The following is a 14,585-nucleotide window of genomic DNA, read 5'->3' as shown; positions in this document are numbered from 1 at the left end:
CAAAATGCTCTTTGCAGGAGTTGGGGGGGGGGCTTGCTGCTCCACGGGGAGGCTCAGGCCTGCTGAAGGGTCTGGGGTTGACTCTGAAATTGTCCTTCCAACATCCCTGGCAGCCTCCCGGCCCGCTGGCCCACGGGGGCAGCTCTCACCTGCCTTAGGGTGGGGCAGGATGCTCTTTCTAGCCACTGGGGTTGCTATGATGACACATTCCTTTGGTCTCTGTCACCTCTATTGCTAGAGGGCTCTACTGGCCGTCCCCACAAAGTAGCGACCTTTCCTAGCCAGCTGCAGCCTCGTGTGTTGGGGGCTCTGCCCCAATGCCCATGGGTCTGTCTCGGCTCCCAGTGAACTGGAACTGGAGGTCCTGCCTTGCAGCATCGCGGCTGCAAGAGTGGTCAGGGGCCTCCAGGCCCAGATGGGTGCTGGGGCTCAGCCTCCACGGGCTGAGCAAGGACAGCTGCACTGAGCCTCCCCGACTCCCGCTAGTTGCCCTGTTGGACTTGGTTCCCACACGGAGGGGCTGTGGTGCGTTCTTAACGCCTGGGAGCAAGCGTGTCTGGCGGGCCTGCCGGCACCTTCAAGGGAGCCCTGGCCTGGTAAGGACTCAGGCAGTGCGGTGGTCAGGAAGGCTTCCCCGAGGAGGTGGCTTCAGCGCTGAGGCCCCAAGCAGAGGGGCGCGCGAGGGAGGGATCTGGACGCTGCCCTGTGACTCAGTTTCCCAGTCGCTTCCCCCGCGTTAACGAGCGGCCCCGGAACGGGACGGCAGCAAGCGTGGCGGCGAGACCCCAGCTCCGGTCGCGGCTGTTCCTGCCTGCGGCGCGTCCGCAGGCAGGGCGCGCGCGTGTCCCGGCCGCGCGTGGCGGGGCGGGCGGCGGCAGCGTGCGCGCGGGGGCGGGCGGCTCTGGCTCGGTGACGCGGCGCCGAACGGAGCGGGCGGAGCGGGCGGGCCGGGGCGGAGCGGAGTCCTCCGCAGAGCAGCCCCTTCCGGCCGCGGCCGCCGACCCCGGCCCCCGGCCCCGCCTGGCTCTATGGACAGGAGCTCGCTGCTGCAGCTTATCCAGGAGCAGGTGCGTGGGGTGGGTGGGGGGCGCCGGCACCGCCCCCGCCGCAGCCCTCGGCCCAACGTTGGGTTGCGCCGAGGCGACGGAGCTCCCAGAGAGCCGCGGTCGAGCCCCCGCTTGGCGCCTAGCCTCTCAAGCCCCCTCCCCCACGACCTCGGCCCCCCCTGCGTGAGACCCCAGGAGAGGGCCAGCCAGACCAGGGAGCCTGGGGAGGTACAGGAGGGAGGGAGATTGTGCTCAGACCTTGGTCCTATCCTTCCAGGAGGATGGGCAGGGCAGAAATGAGGCGGGGAGGCCCCTAAGAGCTGTAGGAGCTGAAGGCCTGGGACCCAGGCACTGGTGTCCTGGCGGCTCCGGGGACTACGTGGGTACAGAGGTCTGGTCTCAGGGTGCTTGGAGCCTGCCTCTCCCAGCTGGCCTGACCCACCCTCAAGCCTTGGCCGGCGCCCCACCCCCCCACCCCACCCCACCCCAGCAGCTGGACCCTGAGAACACAGGTTTCATCGGTGCGGACACCTTCACTGGCCTGGTGCACAGCCATGAGCTGCCTCTGGACCCAGCCAAGCTGGACATGCTGGTGGCCTTGGCCCAGAGCAACGAGCGGGGCCAGGTCTGCTACCAGGAGCTGGTGGACCTGGTCAGTGCCATAACGGGCAAACAGCAAGGGTACGGGCCCAGGCCTTGACAGGCACAGTGCCCTGGCCAGAGTGGGGTGGGCGGGCAGCCCTCACTCCCTGCCCTTCCCACCAGGGAGGGGTGTGCACTTGGGGCAGGGCCTCAGACTCTGCCAGAAGCTGGGTGGGGGCAAGGGGGCAGGGTGGCTAGGGGTGGGTGGGCGGGGAGTACGGTGGCCCATGCTTAGGGCCCCCCCCCCCCCCCCCCGCCCAGATCAGCAGTAAACGCTCAAGCAGCTTTAAGCGGGCCATCGCCAACGGACAGAGGGCCCTGCCCCGGGACGGGCTGCTGGATGAGCCAGGCCTGGGCGTCTACAAGCGGTTTGTGCGCTACGTCGCCTACGAGATCCTGCCCCGGGAGGTGGACCGGCACTGGTACTTCTACCGGCACCGCAGCTGCCCACCCCCCGTGTTTATGGCCTCGGTCACCCTTGCCCAGGTGTGCCCACCTGTCCACCACTCTGGGAACCGCCCCCGTGCCTGGCCTCGCCTGGCCCTAACTCCTCTGTCTCCCAGATCATCGTGTTCCTGTGCTACGGGGCCCGTCTCAACAAATGGGTGCTGCAGACCTACCACCCTGAGTACATGAAGAGCCCCCTCGTGTACCATCCCGGCCACCGTGCTCGAGCCTGGCGCTTCCTCACCTACATGTTCATGCACGTTGGGTGAGTCCGGGCCCGCCTCTGGCATCTCTCCGAGGGCGTCAGGAGGACTCAGGCCCTCGAGGCCGGGGCTGGTGGCCTGACCGCTGCCTTCACATCTGTTTACACCCACACGGCCAGCCTGGAGCAGCTGGGGTTCAACGCGCTCCTGCAGCTGATGATCGGGGTACCCTTGGAGATGGTGCACGGTCTGCTCCGCATCAGCCTGCTCTACCTGGCCGGCGTGCTGGCAGGTGAGGCAGGCACGTGCCCCCTGGCCTTGCCACTGGTGAGCCTCACCCTCACTGCTCTCCCTTTGCTCACACAGGCTCCCTGACTGTCTCCATTACCGACATGCGGGCCCCTGTGGTGGGGGGCTCTGGTGGGGTCTACGCCTTGTGCTCGGCACACCTGGCCAACGTCGTCATGGTAATAGGGCGGACTGCGGGGCGGGCGTGGGGAGGGGCCCACGAGGCCTGTCTCACAGCCTCTGTCTCACGCTCCATCAGAACTGGGCTGGGATGAGGTGTCCCTACAAGCTGCTGAGGATGGTGCTGGCCTTGGTGTGCAGTAAGTAGGGGGTCAGGGGGCTGGGGGGCCTCAGCCTAAGGCCAGGGTGCCTCCCACCTGCTGCCTTTCTCTGCAGTGAGCTCCGAGGTGGGCCGGGCCGTGTGGCTCCGCTTTTCCCCACCACTGCCTGCCTCAGGCCCACAGCCCAGCTTCATGGCACACCTGGCAGGTGCAGTGGTCGGGGTCAGCATGGGTCTGACCATCCTGCGCAGCTATGAGGAGCGACTTCGGGACCAGTGCGGCTGGTGGGTGGTGCTGCTTGCCTACGGCACTTTCCTGCTCTTCGCCATCTTCTGGAACGTCTTCGCCTATGACCTGCTAGGCGCCCACATCCCCCCACCACCCTGACGGGCTCCTCAGGGCCACACAGGCCAGGGTGCGGGCGTGTGTGGGCCAGCCACCGGGCGAGCCCGCGTGTCCGTCCTCTGTGAATGTACATCTCAAGACTGCTTGTCCTCCGTGGGGACTGGTGGGTCCTGTAGCCCATGGTGTCCAGGCCAAGCCTTACATCAGCCCTGGCCACCCCCTCCCAGGCCTGGGGAGGTAGGACTGCCTGGCCAGGCAGTGGAGGTCCCCAAGTGTGGCCCTGGAGGAGACCCTGCCCCAGCCTCCCCACCACGATTTGCGGTCTGAGCCTTTTTGGAAAACGAATAAATATTTTACACAGCACCAGGTGGCTGCACCAGGGCTCTGAGGGCGGGCCTGGCCTCCTTCCCACTCGCTGAGCAGACCGTAAGGGCCTTTCCCTCCATGTGGACAGCTTGGGCTCCTCCCTCACTCTTCTGCACTCGTATGCTGTGTAGCGGGGGGCAGGTGGGAGTGGGGAGTGGGGTGGTCCTCACAGTCAGATGAGAGTTCAGCAAGCGTTTATTGAGTTCCTGCAGCAGCCAGCCTCCTCCTTGGCCAGCTCACACCCAGAGAAACCTGTGGCCTGAGGTTACCGGGCAGGTGCAGGCCCTGGGCCACACCCAAGTTCACTCGGCCTGAATCCTGCACTTCTTGGCTGGCACGGTGTCATCAGGTGGCCGGGCTGGGGCCAAGGTCTGGGCACAGCTTCTGCCCCACAGCCCACGTCCGTAGTGCTGTCTGCACACGGTGAGGGGTCCACGGCCCTCAGGTACTATCTAGGGAGGGGCAGGGGCAGTTTGGGGCCCCGGGATGCTGGCCAGTCTATGCTGTACAGCCCTGCATTCGCCAGCCTGACCAGGGCCTTGGATGGGATGCCCTCCCTGCCTTCCGGCTCAGGTGCAACACTTAGGGCTTGTGGGCGTACTGCAGCGCTGGCTGGCCCGTCACTGCGGCCACTGCGGCCTTCGGACGTGAAGGCTACCGCCTCTGGAGCTCCCGCAGCCAGGACGGTTATGGGCAGTGAAGGGGCAGCCCTCATGCCCCGCCAGCGTCTGGACGACCTCGGCGTAGGGCTGCCGTTCCTAGGGATCCCCAAGTGTCATGGACGTGGCCCTGGGCTCACTTTACAGACAGGGTCACTAACACGCCCGGTCTCGCGACCCCGCCAGGGCGCCCAGCTCTCCCGACTAACCCGAGGCAGTCGCGAGGCCCACAATTCCGTGAGGGCTGCCCGCACGTCGGCCTGGAGGCGGAGGGCGCCGGCCGAGCGCTGCACCACCAGCTCGGGCAGCGGCCCCTCCGCGGCCAGATCGGGGCAGATCGGGTTGGGGGTCACGGGTGGTGGACCTCACCCGGGGGGCCCGCCCCCACGCCGCGAGGCCCCGCCCCACACGTGGGAAGCCCTCACCACCCGCTTGCACGCCGGCAGCCGCTCCAGTTCGTCCCGTGTCACGTGCTTCTCCGCTCGGCCCTCGGTGGCCGCGGACACTCCTCTCGACACCTGGGGAAGGGCGGTGACGGAGACTCGGGCATCGGGAGTGGTCCGCCCTACCATCGGCCCAGGGCCTCGAGCCGCTCTGGCGGTCCCCGCGCGCCCGCAGCACCACGCCGTGGAGCGCCGGGACCACGGCCCGGCGGCTGGAGGCCTCAGGCCCCACTGCCCGCGGACGGCCGCCCTGTTCACGCGCGGGGCGGGGCCTCGGCGGGGCGGGGCTGACATCAGCCCCGGTTACTCTTGACGCTTCCGTAGCCTTCCGAAGTCGCGGGTCGCTTTGCCTCGAGCGCATGCTCCAGCCGGCCCCACCCCCGCAGCCCGTCGGACGCACACGCGTCCCCGCCCACCGCGGCCGGAAGTTCCGGTGGCGGATCGCTGGACCGGGCCCGAGCGGATCGCGGGCTCGGGCTGCGGGCTCGGGCTGCGGGCGCTGGGTGGGCCAGACGCGGAGCCTGGGAGCTGAGCCCAGGCTGTGCCGCGCGGCGCCATGAAGGGCAAGGAGGAGAAGGAAGGCGGCGCGCGGCTGGGCGCCGGCGGCGGAAGCCCCGAAAAAAGCCCGAGCGCGCAAGAGCTCAAGGAGCAGGGCAACCGGCTCTTCGTGGGCCGCAAGTACCCGGAGGCAGCGGCCTGCTACGGCCGCGCCATCGTGAGTGCACCCGCGCCGGGGAGGGGATCTGCGACCGGGCCAGGGGAGGGGGCGGGGCCCCGACTTCGGGCCCCGGGCCTTCGATGGGTCCTGGCTCGTACGCGCGGACGTTTGGGCCCTGAGAGTTTAGCGATGCTCTTATTCCAAAGGTGTCAAGGCCACTGCTCTCCAGCCAGTGCTGCTTGCTGGAGAAGTATGGCGAGTGGGGCTTCAGGGTGCTTGAGGTTCCCGGGCAGCGGACGAGAGATCCCTGTTCCTTAAGAACTCCAGGCCCAAAGCTGGGGATCTCCACAGGGCTCGGAAATTTATCTCGGCAACATTTCGTGGGGGGCAAGAAGGTGGGCTCAGGCAGGCCTTGGGACCGGGAGCGCACCCTCCACTAATCTTTAGCATGCAGGAGCTTTGAAACTGAGAAATTTCTGGTGTCTTGATTCTCGCCGTGGGTTCCAAACCGGGATAGGGTTTAGGACAGAGGGGGGCGCGCAGAGCTCACTTCCTCATGCTGGCTGGCCCGGCCTTGGTCCCCAGACCCGGAATCCTCTGGTGGCAGTGTACTACACCAACCGGGCATTGTGCTACCTGAAGATGCAGCAGCACGAGCAGGCCCTAGCAGACTGTCGGCGGGCCCTGGAGCTGGACGGGCAGTCTGTGAAGGCACACTTCTTCCTGGGACAATGCCAGCTAGAGATGGAGAGCTACGATGAGGCCATTGCCAACCTGCAGCGAGGTGGGCCTACTGGTTATTAGGTTGTAGGGGTGCCTGGGACCAGGTGGATAGTCTGGCCAGGTGACCTGAAGCCCCTCTCCCCCCAGCCTACAACCTCGCCAAGGAGCAGCGGCTCAACTTTGGGGATGACATCCCTAGTGCCCTGCGCATCGCCAAGAAGAAGCGCTGGAACAGCATTGAGGAGCGGCGCATCCACCAGGAGAACGAGCTGCACTCCTACCTCACCCGGCTTATTGTGGCCGAGCGGGAGAGGTGAGCTGTGCAAGCGGCAGGCTCCGCGTGCCCCCCACCCCCCTCAAGTCAGCACTCTCGGGCTAATTCGGAGCCAAGAACACGAGTGTTTATTGAAGGCCAACATGGGCGAGCAGGAGATGGAGGGAAATGAAACCTGAACAAGGGGTGGGTGGAGTGTGGCCTCTCCTGGCCAGACCCATTTCTGACTAGCTCCTGGCTGACCCCCAGGGAGCTGGAAGAGTGCCAGAGGAACCACGAGGGTGATGAGGACGACAGCCACATCCGGGCCCAGCAGGCCTGCATCGAGGCCAAGCACGTGAGGGTGCCCCGGCCCGTGTGTGGGTGTGCGCCAGACCGCGTGCCTGTGGCGGGAGGGGGCCTTTGCCTGGGGAAGGGGGATGGGGCGTCTGGCCCATGCGTAGCTGCTTGCTTCTTTGCAGGACAAGTACTTAGCAGACATGGATGAGCTTTTCTCCCAGGTGGATGAGAAAAGAAAGGTAAGCCCGGGTAGGTCCTCTGGCGCTGGGGAGCAGGCATCGGAGCGGCGTCCCCTTCCTGGTGCATGACAGGACTGTCTGTGCTGTAGAAGCGAGACATCCCCGACTACCTGTGCGGCAAGATCAGCTTTGAGCTCATGCGGGAGCCGTGCATCACACCCAGTGGCATCACCTACGACCGCAAGGACATCGAGGAGCACCTGCAGGTGAGGGCCCACGTGTGTTGGGAGCAGGACCCATAAGCACTGAGCGCTTTCTGACCCTGTTGTCACTGCACACTGCAGCGTGTGGGTCACTTTGACCCTGTCACCCGGAGCCCCCTGACCCAGGAACAGCTCATCCCGAACCTGGCCATGAAAGAGGTCATTGATGCGTTCATCTCTGAGAACGGCTGGGTGGAGGACTACTGAGGCCGGGCGAGTGCAAGGGCAGCCCGCCTTGCCTACTATCCTGGCCCAGGTGGGCCTTGGGGCAGTAGCTCCCAGTCCCTGTACATAGTTTGTGTCCCTAGATCCTTGCCCCAGTGTCCCCACCCCCACCCTCATCAGTTTTGCTGCTGGACCATGAACCCCACCTCCACCTGTCTGGGCCAGAAACAGCAGGTGAGGGTGGGCTGCCGCCACCACTGTCCTGTAATAAAATCTGTGAGCACTAACGGGGGCGTGTGCTGGTGTGTGCTGGTCTCACCAGCCGCCCACTCTGGCTAGCTGAGGAAGGTGGAGATGAAAACACTGGTGTCCAGGTTTAGTGTGGCGTGCCACCATCGGTCAGGGAAATACAGCACCTGGTGGGGGATGGAGGCGGGGCACAGAAATTAATTAGTGGCAGCTGGTCCAGCCTGGAGGCCCCTTCCTGTCGTCACCTACTGACCTCGCCAGCCTGGACGGTGCACTCCAGGGGTCTCTCCGATGGTGCCAGGGCTGGGTACACGTCCTGAAGCCAGGCCAGTGTGGTCTTGTTGGGGTGGAACTCCGGTGTCTTCTCGGGGGGGTACAGGAACCAGCGCTGGGGGCGGAGCAGCAAGGTCACTCTGTGTTGCAGTCAGCGAGCCCCAAGCCTCAGCCCCCATCCTGTGCTGACCTTGCGGCCGTAGACCACCTCTGAGAAGCCGGGCCCGTGCCAGTGGAAAGGCACCCCAGAACCAGCTCCTGTGGAGTTACCGGCAGTCGCTAACCAAACCCAGCCTGTAGTCCCCACCCCCTCCCTCTCTCCCATGCCCTCTGCTCCTGCAGGGTACCCACCTGCAACTCCAAAGCTGTAAGCAGCTGTGGTACCCAACAGGCTGAATGGGGGTGGGGAATAGTGCTGGAAAAGTGATGCCCATTCGCTGAAATTATTGTCCCCAAAGAAATACAAAGTGTCTGCCAGCAAAGAACACAGGACACGCAGGGATTTTGGCACCCGAGTACTTCCAATGCCCCTATCTCCTCCGACCCCACCCCAGGGCCGACCAAAGCCCACTCACCGTTGCCCAAGGAGGTAGGATCCTGGGGGTGTAACAGGTGCTCCACATACTCCTGGAAGAGCAGGTCCACTGCGGGAAAGGGGCTGGTCAGGACTCGCTGGGGCCGCCCGCAAGATGCTGGCAGGCAGGGTGGGGCAGCTCACCTTTCCGGTAGGAGTAGGTGTTGGCAGTGCTCAGCCGTACCACGCTGTCCCCGAACGAGGCCAGCAGCTTTTCTCGGGAGCACAGGGCCCGGAACCTCTAAGGGGGTGGGGAGAAGACTCAAGAGCTGGGCCCAGCAAGGGCGGAAAGTGGCCAGGAGGGGCGCCAGCACTCACCGAGTTGTCTGTGAGCCTCTGGAGGATGACGGGTCTGGAGAAGGCGTAGCTAGAAGGGGCAAGAGTCACGGCCAAGTCTGACCCGCGCCTGCCCACTCCAGCCCCCACGCGTTAGTTCAAATAGATCTTGGGAGATCAGGGAGGACGGGCGGGCCAGAAAGGGCGCGATATCGGCGCTCCGGGGCGGGGTAAGGGGAACGTACTGCTGCACGAACTCGGAGTAGCTAAGGTCGGCCCGACGCTCCACGGCACAGCGCTCCTCCTCCGCCACCGCCGCCGCCCCAGGCCCGCGTCGCTGCCTGCGGGCACAGCTGGTCAGCACCCCCGCCCCACCGCGCGCCCCGGGCCCCACCGCGCGCCCGGACCCCGCCGCTCACCACCCTCCGTCGCCCGCGTCCGCGGCCACCGGCCGGGCCGGGACCGCCAGCGTCCAGAGCGCGAGCAGTAACTGCAGCCGCGCCCCCGACGCCATTAGCCCGCCGCCGCGAGGCATGGCGGGAGCTCCGTCGTCGCGGCAACGGCCCGGAAGCACCTTCTTTTGGCCCGCCCCGGAAGGAAGGGTGTTTTCGAAGGCGGAGCGAAGGCCACCCGACCCGGGCTAGGGCCACGCCCCCCGCCAGTTCCCATGGCGATGAGGTCACCTACCCACCCCGGTCGCACAGCGCGGAAAAACTAACCCGGCCGTTGGCGGCGGCACGATGGGGTGACAGGCAGCCTCAGACTGCGGCTCCCGCGTCCTTTATTTGGTTCGCACGCCCAGCCCCACCCACCCCAGGCCCAGCGCAGATGGGTCACGAGTACTCGCACAGGTGGCCGCAGCCCGCAGGGCAGTGGGAGCTGCCCTCCAGCCACTTCATGATGTGCTGCAGGTGGCCGCCGTGACTGCAGCCCTGGCACCACACGAACAGACCCTTGACCACGTGGTGGCAGACAGCACACATGCTGGCGCAGCGGTGGCACCGGTCACAGACCCAGCCACGGCTGCTCATGGGCCGCTTGCAGTGGCTGCAGTTGACGTGCAGGGTGGTGGAGGCCTGGTTGAGGCAGCTGACGGCGCGGCTGGTGCTGAGCTTGACCACCTGGTTGGACACGTTCCAGAGGCAGAAGCGCTGCAGCAGGTCGATGTAGGACGTGTACCAGTGCTCCTGGCGGTGCGGAGAGGGGAGGGAGGCAAGAGGCCGGGAGGTGGGCGTGCTGTGGGCTTCACCCTGAGCGCGCCGGGTGCAGGTGAAGGCAGACGTGCGGGGGGTCAGGTCTGGGGGTGGCAGGGAGGCCCTCCCGGAGACCCGGTCACCCACCTGCGTCTGCTCGTCGATGTCCTTGCGCACGCGTTCACCCAGCACGATGAGCACGGACACGGCCATCTGCACATCGCCCTGCTCGGCGTAGAAGCGCAGCATGTCACACACCAGGGCGCTGAAGAAGTCGGGCGGCAGGCGGCTGTCGTAGAGGGCGTGTGATACCGAGATGAGCGAGAAGGAGGAGTCCATGGGAGCTGAGGAAGCCGCATCAGCCTCGCTGCCGCTCACGTGGGGCGAGTCGGCCTTGTCCTGCAGGTGCTCGGGGCCAGGTGGAGTGTCCACGATCTCGTGGCGTAGCGGGAAGGCCTCCTGGGGCAGCACATATTCGGGCTCCTCCGCTGCAAGGCAGGGGCAGGGAAGGCAGGGTCTGAGCCTCCGGCCCTGCCTCCCAACCCCACTCTCCCGGCCCCCACTCACGGTGTGCATGTTCCGGGTCCAGCAGATACAGCTCGTCCTCCTCGCCCTCCACGTCGCCCAGCAGGTAGTCTGCAGGCACATCGCTGCCCTCTGTCTCTTCATTATCTGCCCGCAAGGGAGGGTGGGCGTTCCAGAGGCAGCTGGTTCTGGGATGCCCTGGCCCCACTCCCATCAACCCCCTGCCTGCCCCTCAGCCTACCCTCATTGGTGATGAGTGTGGCTGAGGAGTCAAGCAGCACCGTGTCGCTCCGTGTGTCACCCTTGCTACGGTCCAGCCTGGTCTCACTGCCCAACCCCGGGGCCATATCCTTCAGATTGAAACTGGGGACAGGGAGGGCTGATGGGTAGATGGGTTCCAACGGTCCCACCCTCTGTGGAGAGCCACCCCCAGGCGTCTACCTGTTCATAAGTGGCAAGCCGCAAGAGCTGCCCTTGCCCACGCTGTGGTTGAGGCTGGTGGCAGGCGCCAGGCCAGGGCTACAGTAGATGATCCGTAGCATGGTCCAGGTCTGTGCCACCTAGGAGCAGCCACCAGGCACTTACAAGGAGCCTGGGTCCCTGGTGCCCCATGCAGCACCCCCCCCCACCACACACACACACCCAGATGGAATCACAACCTCTCAGTGTTCAGCTGCCCCAGGGACCTAGCATCCTGACCCACCCCAAGCGGGGGAAACTGACGCCTATGCCAAACGCAAAAATTCTAGCCTCCTTCCTACAGGGGAATAGACAAAAGCAGAAATTGAAGGCAGCCAACACGGAAATGAGCCCGCTGACCCAGGGAGACGAGAGTGGCTGCATGCACCTCTGCAGAGCGGGGACAGCTTGGGAAATCCAAAAGCAAAAACGAGCCTCAAGAGGGCACTTGAACCCCATAACACCCGAGACCTGCACCCAGAGGACGGCACTGGCCTCCGGCTCACGGCAGGGCACTGGGCACCCTGTTACCAGGGTGATGGCTGGTGGTGGGAGCAGCCAGAGCTGAGTGCTAAATCCCTGAAAGGGTTTGGATGTAACAGTCGGAGGCACCCCCAAGGTCATGGCCCCTGGGAGCCCATGGCCTCTGGGGCCACCCCACCTACCTGGTTGCGGCCAAGCTCCCGAGCCACTTTGGCATTGTGGTCACAGAGCTCAGCCAGAGGCCGACCAGCAAGGGCATAACGCTCGGCCGTGTCCACAAACCAGCTCATGCTGCCACTGCCAGGCTCTATCTCGAAGACGCTCAGAGCACTGGAGGCGAGGCCCACAAAAGGCTCGGCAGGATCCAGCTTGCGCTTGAAGAAGATGGGGTGGCGCCGATCACCAGCGTAGGGCTTGCGCCCAGACTCAGCGGCCACTAGGCTCTCCTTGGCAGCAAAGGCCAGGTCCCCAAAGAGGCCATAGCAGAGGCCTTCGGGGTTGGCGCGCTCAACAGGCTGGCTGGCATCACGGAACAGGTGTTGGCACAGCGTGCTGTCCTTAGAGCCGGAGAGCAGGAAAGAGGGGTCGTGTGGGTGGCGCCAGGCGATGCCCGTTGTGACATCGCGGTGCTCCTCAAACATGGCAGCCGGGACGAAAGGCCGGCGCACGTCCCACACGTAGATGTTATGGTCCACCATCATGGAGCAGGTGGCCAGGTGGTGGCGGCACTCGGGTCGCCACTTGACTCGAGCCACCGAGGCGATGGTTTGCACGCAGTGCACCTCCTTGGCGCGGTGCGTGGTCATGTCCCAGACCTTCACCATCTTGTCACGCCCACCTGTGGCCAGCCAGCCCCTGCAATAGGTCCGTGAAACCCTCAGCATCCTCTCCTGGGGTGGGAGGGCTCCCCGCTCTCTGCCTCACAGGTTCTGAGGCAGCCCTTCCGTGAGCCCATCTGTCCCACCCTACTGCCACTGCCCTCCCCTCCCCACCCCTCCCCACACCTGTCCTCAGGGTGCCAGTCGCAGCAGAAGACAGGTCCATTGTGGGCTGTGAACATCCTCTCACAGCGGTCAGGCCGCCGAATGTCCCAGAGCTGCACGTTGCCGTTCTCAAAGGTGGAGGCGAAGGTGAAATAGTCTCGGATGCTGAACTGGACGTCCCGCACACTCTCAGACTGGCCTGTGGACATCCATGGAGGGAGAAGGTGAGAGAGCCAGCCCACAGGAGGCTCCAGGAGAGAGGGCAGCCAGGTGTGGCGGCCTTGGAGTGACTGGACTGCAGTCACATGGCTGCCCATGACCAAGGCCGGGAAGCCTAGGAGGCGGAGTAAACACCCCTAAGCCTGCCTAGGGTGGGCGGTGGTGGGCAGAGGCTTCACAGAGGAGCTCGGGTAGATCAGGTCAGGGAGCAGGATGCCAGGCATCATGTGGTTTCCGAAGCAGAAACACGACCTCGACTTTCCCTGGATCCTGCATCTGACGTGAGCCCTTGCACAAAGCTGCGGCCTGCCTTCCGGACCGGCCATCGGAGCACTGAGCGTTGTTGGGCTGTCTGCACTCCCCCGAGGGTGCCCCAGCTTCGGCCCCATCCCTTCGCCTTGAGGTGGAGTGCCGGGTCAGCTCCGGGGACCGGAGACCTTAACGGTCCACATCCACCCCCCTGGACCAGCACACCAAGAGCCTTCAAAGACTCCAGCTTTTGCACAGCGCAGGTAGTTCAGGTGTTTTAGGAGGACCCCCAGTTCCCTGAGGCGACCGAGGGCTCCGCCCTGTGCCGCACTTGGTCTCATCAGGGTGAACGGGCCAGCTGGCCTTGAGCCAGTGGCGGAGGAGCTGGGCCTGCTGGGAAAAGAACTTGGGGGGCAGGGGCAGGCAGCATACTCCGCCTCCTCTCATCCCCGAGCTGAGGACCTTGGAGGACCCGAGCTGAGGACCACGGGGACGTGGCTTCCTTCAGTGAAGCGGCCCGGGGCTCTGAGGCAGGAAAAGAGGAGGCAGCAAACCAAAGCGTCCGCTCAGCGGCCCAGGTTGGCCGCAGTCTGCTCAGGCTCTCCCTCGTCCCACGCCCCCTGCTCCCATGCTGACCCTCAGCCACTCTGGCAGTGCTCTCGGGGAGCACACCTGAAGACTCTGGATGCACGTGGTGCCCTTCTCCACCTGCCCGACCGCCTCCAGGGCCTCACCAGAGAAGGTGCTGACAGAGTCCTTCCTGCGGAGGTCGAAGCACTTCATGAAGCCGTCCTGGGAGCCGCTGAGCAGCACGTGGGCTTCGGTGGGGTGGAAGCAGACTTTGTTCACCGTGCGCTTGTGCTCTGTAAACAGCTGGTCCTGCTTGTTGCGCGACGGCCGTCCCAGGTTCCACGTGACCACCACGCCGTTGGTGGCCGCCGTGGCCAGCAGGTTCTCATCCATCTGGTGCCAGACCACGTCGGCGCAGCTCAGGTTGAGCGAGGGCTTGCGGCCCACACGCAGGTTCAACTTCTCCACAAACTGCTCGTCCTCAATGGCGTAGATCTTGAAGATGCTGCGGCCCGCCACGACCACCTGGGCGGCGTCACGGCACACGCTGATGGCATTAGCCGGCGCGTCCAGGTGGCAGTGCATGGTGCGGCCCGTCAGCGCACTGCCACCCAGGGCCGTGGTCACTCGGGACATCTTCTCCATGGCTGCCCGGGGGGGTGGGGACACGAGGCCTGTCAAGTGGGCTGGCCTGGTCAGCCAGGAGGGGCCTGTCAGTCCAGACCCGCCACCCTGGTTGGGTTCCCCCAAACTGCTTAGTCCTGGGCCGGTCAGTCTTGGGGAGCCAATCCAGGACCGTTCACCGCCCCTCAGGAGACACGTCTGACTTGTGGGTAGACCCTACCCGGTCAGTGCCAGCCCTGGTCCCCGCTCCATCCCTCAACAGTCAGACCCGGGTGGTTACTGGACCTTCGGTCAGTCAGTCCCTGCAAGGATGCGAAGTAGTCCCCACAGTCCGTCTCAGGGCCTCCAGGGAAGAGGCGGAAGGGCCAGAGGGGCGCGGCGGCCAACTACGGGACTTCAAGGGCCAAGCTGTGTAAAGAGCCTGAGGGGTCTGGCCGGACGGGAGGCAGGAGACCCCGGCGGCGCGGAGCACTGAGAGTGGCGCGCGCGGGGCCGGGGAGGCCGCGGGAACACGGCTGGAGGGATCGGAGAAGCCTCTCCCTCCGCCGGCACTGGAGCCATCGCCTAAAACTGCCGGGCGGGCCTGGCCGGAACCGCCGGGCCGGAAGCAGCCCTTCTCTTTCCCGCCCACCTGCTCGCCGGAAGTG

The 14,585-nt window shown here is 65.5% G+C and overlaps 4 protein-coding genes across 12 annotated transcripts; 2 read left to right on the top strand and 2 right to left on the bottom strand.

Annotated features, from left to right (window-relative positions):
- The first annotated feature begins 918 nt into the window (after positions 1 to 918).
- On the top strand, positions 919 to 3,672 carry RHBDL1 (rhomboid like 1). 5 transcript variants are annotated; one of them, XM_047838098.1, is made up of 8 exons: positions 919 to 1,067; positions 1,537 to 1,698; positions 1,950 to 2,174; positions 2,252 to 2,400; positions 2,518 to 2,630; positions 2,705 to 2,805; positions 2,886 to 2,946; positions 3,116 to 3,668. In XM_047838098.1, the coding sequence occupies exons 1-8, from the start codon at positions 1,029 to 1,031 to the stop codon at positions 3,292 to 3,294; spliced, it is 1,029 nt and encodes a 342-aa protein (XP_047694054.1). In that variant the 5' UTR covers positions 919 to 1,028; the 3' UTR covers positions 3,295 to 3,668. The 5 variants fall into 5 exon arrangements, with proteins under 5 accessions (XP_047694054.1, XP_047694051.1, XP_047694052.1 ...); XM_047838095.1 differs by having other exon boundaries at positions 3,023 to 3,665; XM_047838096.1 differs by having other exon boundaries at positions 1,540 to 1,698; positions 3,023 to 3,664.
- A 1,451-nt stretch (positions 3,673 to 5,123) lies between these two features.
- Positions 5,124 to 14,141, top strand: STUB1 (STIP1 homology and U-box containing protein 1). Of its 2 annotated transcripts, XM_047838100.1 has the most exons (7): positions 5,126 to 5,435; positions 5,964 to 6,162; positions 6,249 to 6,414; positions 6,625 to 6,712; positions 6,837 to 6,893; positions 6,983 to 7,099; positions 7,178 to 7,548. In XM_047838100.1, the coding sequence occupies exons 1-7, from the start codon at positions 5,277 to 5,279 to the stop codon at positions 7,301 to 7,303; spliced, it is 912 nt and encodes a 303-aa protein (XP_047694056.1). In that variant the 5' UTR covers positions 5,126 to 5,276; the 3' UTR covers positions 7,304 to 7,548. The 2 variants fall into 2 exon arrangements, with proteins under 2 accessions (XP_047694057.1, XP_047694056.1); XM_047838101.1 differs by lacking the exons at positions 6,983 to 7,099; positions 7,178 to 7,548 and adding an exon at positions 14,131 to 14,141 and having other exon boundaries at positions 5,124 to 5,435; positions 6,837 to 6,978.
- JMJD8 (jumonji domain containing 8) lies at positions 6,481 to 9,328 on the bottom strand. 4 transcript variants are annotated; one of them, XM_047838105.1, is made up of 10 exons: positions 9,053 to 9,328; positions 8,879 to 8,974; positions 8,676 to 8,724; positions 8,502 to 8,598; positions 8,359 to 8,427; positions 8,135 to 8,254; positions 7,974 to 8,041; positions 7,764 to 7,898; positions 7,550 to 7,677; positions 6,481 to 7,003 (listed from the first exon to the last, which is right to left on the bottom strand). In XM_047838105.1, the coding sequence occupies exons 1-9, from the start codon at positions 9,166 to 9,168 to the stop codon at positions 7,597 to 7,599; spliced, it is 831 nt and encodes a 276-aa protein (XP_047694061.1). In that variant the 5' UTR covers positions 9,169 to 9,328; the 3' UTR covers positions 6,481 to 7,003; positions 7,550 to 7,596. The 4 variants fall into 4 exon arrangements, 2 of the variants coding, with proteins under 2 accessions (XP_047694061.1, XP_047694062.1); XM_047838106.1 differs by having other exon boundaries at positions 7,581 to 7,677; XR_007147725.1 differs by lacking the exon at positions 7,974 to 8,041.
- WDR24 (WD repeat domain 24) lies at positions 9,337 to 14,579 on the bottom strand. The gene is made up of 8 exons (XM_047838086.1): positions 13,479 to 14,579; positions 12,298 to 12,475; positions 11,476 to 12,148; positions 10,793 to 10,911; positions 10,593 to 10,714; positions 10,394 to 10,498; positions 9,974 to 10,314; positions 9,337 to 9,820 (listed from the first exon to the last, which is right to left on the bottom strand). Exons 1-8 carry the CDS (start codon positions 13,957 to 13,959, stop codon positions 9,467 to 9,469), a joined length of 2,373 nt encoding a protein of 790 aa, XP_047694042.1. The 5' UTR covers positions 13,960 to 14,579; the 3' UTR covers positions 9,337 to 9,466.
- Between the last annotated feature and the right edge of the window lie 6 nt (positions 14,580 to 14,585).

The sequence above is a fragment of the Prionailurus viverrinus genome, chromosome E3 (assembly GCF_022837055.1).
Source record: "Prionailurus viverrinus isolate Anna chromosome E3, UM_Priviv_1.0, whole genome shotgun sequence".
NCBI classification, from domain to species: Eukaryota; Metazoa; Chordata; class Mammalia; order Carnivora; family Felidae; genus Prionailurus; species Prionailurus viverrinus.
The sequence above is the reverse complement of the archived record's forward strand: the minus strand, read 5'-3'. Positions and strand labels throughout refer to the sequence as shown.

Excerpts from the sequence above, each read along its gene's own strand:
- RHBDL1 (XM_047838095.1), top strand. The coding sequence starts at position 1,029 with ATGGACAGGAGCTCGCTGCTGCAGCTTATCCAGGAGCAG. Across the intron at positions 2,806-2,885 it reads ACCTGGCCAACGTCGTCATG|AACTGGGCTGGGATGAGGTG; the intron begins GTAATAGGGCGG and ends ACGCTCCATCAG. Across the intron at positions 2,947-3,022 it reads GGTGCTGGCCTTGGTGTGCA|TGAGCTCCGAGGTGGGCCGG; the intron begins GTAAGTAGGGGG and ends CTTTCTCTGCAG.
- JMJD8 (XM_047838105.1), bottom strand. The coding sequence starts at position 9,168 with ATGCCTCGCGGCGGCGGGCTAATGGCGTCGGGGGCGCGGCTGCAGTTA. Across the intron at positions 8,725-8,878 it reads TACTCCGAGTTCGTGCAGCA|CTACGCCTTCTCCAGACCCG; the intron begins GTACGTTCCCCT and ends TGCCCCTTCTAG. Across the intron at positions 8,428-8,501 it reads CACCTACTCCTACCGGAAAG|TGGACCTGCTCTTCCAGGAG; the intron begins GTGAGCTGCCCC and ends CCTTTCCCGCAG.
- STUB1 (XM_047838100.1), top strand. The coding sequence starts at position 5,277 with ATGAAGGGCAAGGAGGAGAAGGAAGGCGGCGCGCGGCTGGGCGCCGGC. Across the intron at positions 6,163-6,248 it reads CATTGCCAACCTGCAGCGAG|CCTACAACCTCGCCAAGGAG; the intron begins GTGGGCCTACTG and ends CTCTCCCCCCAG. Across the intron at positions 6,713-6,836 it reads CCTGCATCGAGGCCAAGCAC|GACAAGTACTTAGCAGACAT; the intron begins GTGAGGGTGCCC and ends GCTTCTTTGCAG.
- WDR24 (XM_047838086.1), bottom strand. The coding sequence starts at position 13,959 with ATGGAGAAGATGTCCCGAGTGACCACGGCCCTGGGTGGCAGTGCGCTG. Across the intron at positions 10,912-11,475 it reads GGGAGCTTGGCCGCAACCAG|GTGGCACAGACCTGGACCAT; the intron begins GTAGGTGGGGTG and ends GGCTGCTCCTAG. Across the intron at positions 10,499-10,592 it reads CACACTCATCACCAATGAGG|ATAATGAAGAGACAGAGGGC; the intron begins GTAGGCTGAGGG and ends CCTTGCGGGCAG.